This window comes from Macrobrachium nipponense, chromosome 9 (assembly GCF_015104395.2).
Source record: "Macrobrachium nipponense isolate FS-2020 chromosome 9, ASM1510439v2, whole genome shotgun sequence".
Taxonomy (NCBI): domain Eukaryota; kingdom Metazoa; phylum Arthropoda; class Malacostraca; order Decapoda; family Palaemonidae; genus Macrobrachium; species Macrobrachium nipponense.
Genome location: NC_061110.1, coordinates 84,489,836 through 84,497,884, shown reverse-complemented (window position 1 = coordinate 84,497,884; position 8,049 = coordinate 84,489,836). Strand labels below are relative to the sequence as shown.

The following is an 8,049-nucleotide window of genomic DNA, read 5'->3' as shown; positions in this document are numbered from 1 at the left end:
AACATCGTCAGCGTAAAAGGTCTACTGATCCACAGCCAACGGCAAGACCTCCCAGTTATAGGTTCGGACATACCTATGATTATTCTCGTCTAGTCTACCACTGCCCATCCTATAACTAAAAGCCAAAGAGGAAAGACACAGATGTCTATAGCTAGCAATAGATTTTTATTTTTTGTTAGTTCATGAATGTTCTGCAAGACGTTCTCCTCGAAATAAATAAAAGTATTAATACAATACAAAGTCATTTTTTATTGCAGATGCTTCTCTTCATATCCTTTCTCTTCGGAAATTCAGTTGCTACAAAATAATGTTGTAGGAATTTTGGAATCTGGGATCTTATCATTCCTGAACAGACTGAATGTACATAAGGTTTTATGCAATTTCTAGCTATAAAAAAAATTCCTAGGAAGGGGCTATCGGCGGCTGTATCAACCCCAGTCACAAAAGAAGCGTTAGAACTAAATAAGTTAACCCAATTTGGCACCTGGAGAAGTTATAGAAACTCCCCAATAAAAATGCATCAAATTACAACTACAAGGGACGTTATAGGAAAAGTAAGTGTTTAAGATGAGAACACAGAAAAATTGAGGAAAAGGAAAGCAAATATTGTGAAAATTAAATAATACGATATATTTAAACATCAGCTGTTGCAAATGCACATCGATCCTTGCGTATTTCCAGTAATAGCTAAGAAAAAATCAGCCATGAACATTTAGATACGAATTTTAATTTTAATGGTTAAGTAATAACTATAATAAGACTGATGTATATTCCTAATCTATGATAAACTTTAAAACTTTTATCTTATTTTGCCCTTATGTATGTTGGATGTATGTAGGAGTTATGTATGTATGATGTTATGATGTATGTATGTGTATGTATGTATGTATGTATGTATGTTATGTATATGTAAAGTGCTACATAAGTAGAATATATGGAATGTATTGCCATATATAAAAAACTAAAAGTATGATTAATTAAAAACCAGTGACCCAAGAGGTCAACTAGGAATGTGATCAGACCAGATACGATAAAGTAGGCTAAGATGACGTGTTGTAATCAGCCTTCTTCAAGAAAGTGGATAAGGTCCTTATGATTGTAATAAGAGGAATCTGCTCCTACAATGCAACAAAACACTGCAAATGCAACGTCTGACTCCCGTTGTCCAAGGTACTTCTCTCTCCATCCAAAAAAATATGAAAGAAAGAAGATCTTGACCTCCATGATAGCATTCAGCCCCACATAAGAACTAATTATCTCACAGTAATCTTACTTATAGATTTTACTAGGCGTATCCTCGCTAAGGTTGCGTAACTGCAAGTCTTTTTCTCCAAAATATGATATCAGCTGTTCATATTCTATAGCTGCACGCAAATACGGATCTTACCTAGATGGTCCCCAAAAAATTTCGGGAGTCGCTTTCTAAGACTGATATTTGTCTTGGGGTTGATTATCCTTATGATATTTACAGTCTTTTGTTTATGTTTTTACGGTAAATCCCCAACGGGTTTGTGCTAAATACGCCTTTGTAAAGGGTGGTCACTATCTTGGAATGATCTGTGAATACAGTTGCCACAACGAAAACGGCCTTTGTATTTACATAGGCTTGTTAACTGTAACCAAATTTGTAGTACATCTAATTTTGGTTTAATCGGAGAGTAAGCCTACTAACTACTTTGTTGTTGTTGGGGATGGGATGGGGAGGGCGGGCAGGATGGGAAAGGTCTATGAAAAAGCCTAAAAATGTCTGAAAATGGTTTTTCGCCACGAGTTAAGGACACAGGAATTTCAGGATAGGATATTTATGACTGATTTATTAGAATGAAAATGTAAAAAATTAATAATGTGCACTATATTTTCTAATAGAATATAGTGTATTTATTTCCTCATCCCATTCGAAATTAAACAAACCATATCTTAATATTGAAATGTGGCCCACTTGGGTTGCAGTTAAAAAGAATTTATGTACTAAATATGAGGGGCGAAAATAAGGTCTTACCTCCCTTAGCAGCGCAGTGACCTTAATGTTGAAAAAAATTATCTAAATATCATAAGGTCAATATATGAGTTAGTGGAACGATCTTATGTATACAAACGTACATGCGTACACAGGCAAAAACACACATGCATTTATATATATGTACCTATATAATTTTATATATATATATATATATATATATATATATATATATATATATATATATATATAATAATTATAAAAAAACCTGAGCAAGGCAGGTATTTGAGATGGGAGATGGCATAAACTTATATCTCTTGCATTCGCGGGTTGGCTACTTCTTCACTGCCAGTTCTGGAATTGAAGATGTCGATGGTTCGTGCCGTCGGCCGGCAATTCTATTATCGCTGAATAAATTCCCCTTCAGTTAAACATATGTGAAAATATATTAATTCCGAGGTAGAGCGAATTAGATATTAAAGGACTTTATATCCTGATATTAATTATATATATATATATATATATATATATATATATATATATATATATATATATACTTTTATATATATGTACCTATATATATATATATATATATTATATTATAATATATATATATATATATATATATATATATATATATATATATATAGGGTACATATATATAGGTACATATATATAAAAGTATGTATATATATATATATATATATATATATATATATACTATATATATATATATATATATATATATATAATATCAGGATATAAATGTCCTTTAATATCTAATTCGCTCTACCTCGGAATTAATATATTTTCATATATGTTTAACTGAAGGGGAATTTATTCAGCGATAATAGAATTGCCGGCCGACGGGCACGAACCATCGACATCTTCAATTCCAGAACTGGCAGTGAAGAAGTAGCCAACCCCGCCAATGCAAGAGATATAAGTTTATGCCATCTCCCATCTCAAATACCTGCTCGCTCAGGTATTTTTAGTTTTGGAGACTGCATCAAACCCATCTCGTCCTCGGTAGCGTGGTAGTGCTTTTGCCCGCACGTAGTCATTATATAAGTCATATCACATTACCGTGATTCATATACATATATCGAGCTACAAATGTCCTTCAATATGTTTTATTACTCCACAGTGGTTGTTATTTTTCTCCTCTTCCAAGCACGGTTGTTCACTGTACATTGAAATGTTCTAAAACCGAAGTATAAAGTCTGTCAGTTTAATTTTGAATTATATTGGAGCTTTTGTTTACTTTTTGAGAAGGCCGGAGAATAAAGGGAAGCTATAACCTCGGCTAAATGTAAAACGCATCACTCTCTAACTATCTGTTTAAGGTATCAGAACTTCCACACTGATATACAATAGAGTTAGAATTCATTGACATGGTTTTGTATGCTTTTGAAGATGTTGTTGTATGACATTATTGTGGTAGTGTAACCAACATGCAAAGGGATTAGTAATTCACAATATTCTACTGATCATTAGAGCATAAGCAGTTTGTTAATCCTTTAATTATTCTGTATGCGAAAAACTTCAGGCGAATACGGTAGGCAGTAATTCCAAAATGTCTTAGGAGTCACAAAGTGTGACCTATCTGACAATTATTTTTGTCAATAATATATATGCTTCCTTTTTTAAAGGCAGGGCATTTAAAAGTCCGCTGTAATGGTTCAACGCCAGTCCCTTCATTGGTGATACCCTCGGCAGGGAATTTTTCCAGGTTATTCTATTATTCCTTCAAAAGACCCGAGTTTTGTACAAAAAAAGAAAAAAAAGGGCAATCTATCATCTCCCATTTTTTCTCGTGTTAAAACCACATTGAAATGATTAATCACCTTTTAACCTTTGATAATCTTCTAACATCGTCATTGTTTATCTACACAATATATTCATATTATATATATATAATAGTATATATAATATCATAATATATATATATATAAAATAAATATTATATATGTATCATATATAATGTATAATATATTATAATTATATATGTACATCTATATATATGTATATATCTGATATCATTATATAATATATAATACTATATTATATAGCTATATATGTGTGTGTGTGTGTGTGTGTGTGTGTGTGTGTATATATATATATATATATATATATTATATATATATATATATATATATATATATATATATATTAGTATATATTATATATATCTATATATATATATATATATATATATGTAAAAAACGCTAGATTACACTGGCATAACTGTCTTGGATACGCACATATCCGGAGTGAAGACATATGAATATTAAGCAGGGGTACCTTATGAACATATAAATAAACTTACAAAATAGACAGACCAAAAAAGATAAAACATATCTTATTTTTTTTTATAAAAAAAAAAAAGCTCATCTTCAACGCAAAATGACCATATAGTATGTCACATTAACGGGCAAAATGTTATTCAAGAAATTCGTCATAGTAGCCCAGCCAACGGGTATTAATTTTCATTATTAATTAACTAACATCAAGCGCAATACATCCATATAATATTTGTATTAAAATTGCTGCTTACTCGTATGTTTACAAGTGTAACATTACAGCTAAATTACCTGTAATTTTTAATGGAAGTTCGCTCATTACAATGATACCGCGCTATTACGTTCGCTAGACCTCTGTGCTCTTTTTCCATTTTTTTTTATGTTTTCTGTCTCTTATATAACGTAAAGTCTGTTAATTACTCAATTACATAATTAGCCGTCATGCGCACATGATATATGTTGTCTATGTTGGAGTGTAACAAGAAAATGAAAATAACGACCACATTGCCTGAAATTTTCAGTGGAGGTCCCAGAGTACAATACTACTGCTCTTCAGGTTAAGTTGTTTTCACTTTTTTTCTGCAAATTCTATGTATTCCATTATCTACGTACAATACAGTATAAACAGAAACCAATCATGTAATTGGCAAATTATTATTCACCGAACTTTACGAAATACACAATTTACTCTTAAAAAAAATAACTGAAAACAGTAAAAGCTAAATACATGTACCAATAGTTTGAAAAGCAAAAGACCGTGAGCGGATCTGCTTCCACCCACACCTGACGACTCCTATCATCCCCCCTTCCCTCTAACCCCACCACCTCATTCCCACACCTCTCAACAATCAGGCGAATGTCAACAATGATATTCCCATTGAACCAATCAGCATAGAGACAATGCTCAGCTTGTTCACCTGGATGAGCAGAAGTATTTCTTGTGGTCCCATCAAGATATTTTGATCTTCGCTCGCACATCCATCTACACAAGTGTACTTTTATTTGCAATTGTGTCATTTGGTGTCAATAAAACTACACAAACACGTTCTTACCGATTAGATTACTACCATCCCTTTGATATTTTAGATGGTTCACAAAAGAATACCGGCAAGTGGGTTATTCAGCTGAACTGGTATACATTATGGTGGAATCAAGTGGAAAAGTTCCAGGTGACAAATAAATGAATTCATATAATATTACCGATTTTGTCGGAATAACGCACTTCTCGGGAATCCTGCTTAAAGTTAAAGACAATCCACTAATAGGAAAACCAGCCTCCTATTTCAAAATTTACAAATATGGAAAAAAAATTTGCCTCCGAAAATTCGCTAAAAATGCGAATTCAAGATTGTATAGAAACATCTGCATTTGTACTTATAAATGTTACTAGGTAGCTTGGCATCATAATACTATCCATCACTGTCGTTGTGCTATAAATGTTACTAGGTAACTTGGCATCATAATACTATCCATTGTTATTGTTGTTATATAAATGTTCTAGGTAAACTGGCACATAATACTTTTTATTGGTTGTTGTTGTATTCTATGTAACTTGGCATCATAATACGTTCCATTGTGTTGTTGTTATAAATGTACAGGTAACTTGACATATATTTTTCCATTGTGTTGTTGTTGTCATTTTTTTTTTTTTTTTTTTTTTGACCATTGAAATCCTTCTACTGTATTTTAGCAGCGAATCTGCTGCAACTTTTCATTCAAGATTGTGCATTTTTACTAAAATTTTCATATGAGTTATATTTTTTGTATTTTATATATTTATATCTTTCTTGTAGATGGGGTTAATTTTCCTTTTATTTTTCCTGCTATTACAGCTAGCGTCATTTTTACCTGAGATATATAGTTGGTTATTGCTAACTACATATTTCTTACCAGGCATTAATTTCATATAACTCTCACTATAAATGAAATGGTTATTGCTCGTAATACTTAGGCTTCAATAAATGCAATCATATTTCGCTGAGGCATAAATGCTCAATACAAATAAATTCATTACCAAAAATTAGCATTTCTTCGTATTTGAATTAAACATATATATATTAGTGTAAACTTTATGGGTTTTTTTTAATACCGCCTTCGCCTGAAGGACAAGTCGTCACATATTCATTCGAACTTAAGGAAACAGCTGTAAATAAGATAATTTCCTAGGGAACGTAACGTACTGTTTCAAGGAAGCTAAAAAACCGTACATTAAGCTGAAAGATACCTGCTCTTAGCCTCCCATGAATCATGTAATATATTTTCCTCAATGTCACGACAACAAAAAGTGAAACTGCCTTGGCTGTGGAGTATAAAAGATCGCACGAAAGGCCTACCTGCACACTCTCGTCCAGCAGTGGCCAAAGACAACATCAGCAAGCAACAATGAAGATTGTGGTTGGTATAGTATAACTGTAATGTTTAAACGAACAATATGTGAATTACTATACAAAAAAAATCCTCTTAAAGCCAAAACATACGTTTAGTCAACTTGAATATCTCTTTAATAGTTTTCATAACTGTAATTTTTCGGCTATCTCTTAAAATAGTCATTGGTATCTTATTCAATATAATTCTCTCTCTCTCTCTCTCTCTCTCTCTCTCTCTCTCTCTCTCTCTCTCTCAATTTACTGATTTAGACTATTCAAATGCAGCAGTAATTTAATATTACTTATTATTTTTCAGGTGTTTGCACTCCTAGTGGCTTTAGCTTGCGCTTCCGAGATAGAGAAGCGAGAGGCGGAGCCAGGTTATGGAGGATATGGCCACGTGAGCCACCATCATCGTCCTTCCTATGGATATGGCTATTCTAATCACTATCATAAGCGATCTGCTGATCCTGAGCCTGAAGCTGAACCTTCCTATGGCTATGGCTCTTCTTATGGGTATCGCCCAGTCACCTATGGCTACTCTCACCGCTATCACAAGAGGTCTGCTGATCCTGAGCCAGAAGCTGAACCTTCCTATGGCTATGGCTCTTCCTATGGGTATCGCCCAGTCACCTATGGCTACTCTCACCGCTATCACAAGAGGTCTGCTGATCCTGAGCCAGAAGCTGAACCTTCCTTTGGATATGGCTCTTCTTATGGGTATCGGCCAGTCACGTATGGCTACTCTCGCCGCTATCACAAGAGGTCTGCTGATCCTGAGGCAGAAGCTGAACCTTCCTATGGCTATGGCTCTTCCTATGGGTATCGGCCAGTCACCTATGGCTACTCTCACCGCTATCACAAGAGGTCTGCTGATCCTGAGTCAGAAGCTGAACCTTCCTATGGCTATGGCTCTTCCTATGGATATCGCCCAGTCACCTATGGCTACTCTCGCCGTTATCATGGATAAGAAAATCGTGTGCGCAAAAGGTCTACTGATCCACAGCCAACGGCAAGACCTCCCAGGTATAGGTTCGGACATACCTATAATTATTCTCGTCTAGTCTACTACTGCCCATCTATAACTAACAGCCAAAGAGGAAAGACACAGATGTCTATAGCTAGCAATAGATTTTTATTTTTTGTTAGTTCAAGAATGTTCTGCAACTTCGACGAAATAATAACGTATTCATACTATACAAGTCATTTTTATTGCAGTGCTTCTCTTCACCTTTCTCTTCGGAATTCATTGCTACAAAAGATGTAGGAATTTTAAATAACGATATTATCATTCCTGAGCAGATTGAATGTACATAAGGTTTTATGCAATATCTAGCTCTAAAATAATTCCTAGGAAGGGCTATCGGAGGCTGTTATCAACTCCAGTCACAAAAGAAGCGTTAGAACTAAATAAGTTAACCAA

The 8,049-nt window shown here is 33.8% G+C and overlaps 2 protein-coding genes across 2 annotated transcripts in view; both read left to right on the top strand.

Annotated features, from left to right (window-relative positions):
* LOC135217975 (uncharacterized) overlaps window positions 1-191 on the top strand; it is a 4,584-nt gene extending 4,393 nt beyond the window's left edge. Inside the window, exon 4 of the mRNA XM_064254098.1 lies at window positions 20-191. Within this exon, the coding sequence (XP_064110168.1) occupies window positions 20-28 (9 nt within the window). The 3' untranslated portion in view covers window positions 29-191. The remainder of the gene's footprint in view (window positions 1-19) is intronic.
* A 6,385-nt stretch (window positions 192-6,576) lies between these two features.
* LOC135217944 (uncharacterized) lies at window positions 6,577-7,838 on the top strand. Its single transcript, XM_064254047.1, has 2 exons — window positions 6,577-6,654; window positions 6,943-7,838. Exons 1-2 carry the CDS (start codon window positions 6,643-6,645, stop codon window positions 7,594-7,596), a joined length of 666 nt encoding a protein of 221 aa, XP_064110117.1. The 5' UTR covers window positions 6,577-6,642; the 3' UTR covers window positions 7,597-7,838.
* The last annotated feature ends 211 nt before the right edge of the window (window positions 7,839-8,049 follow it).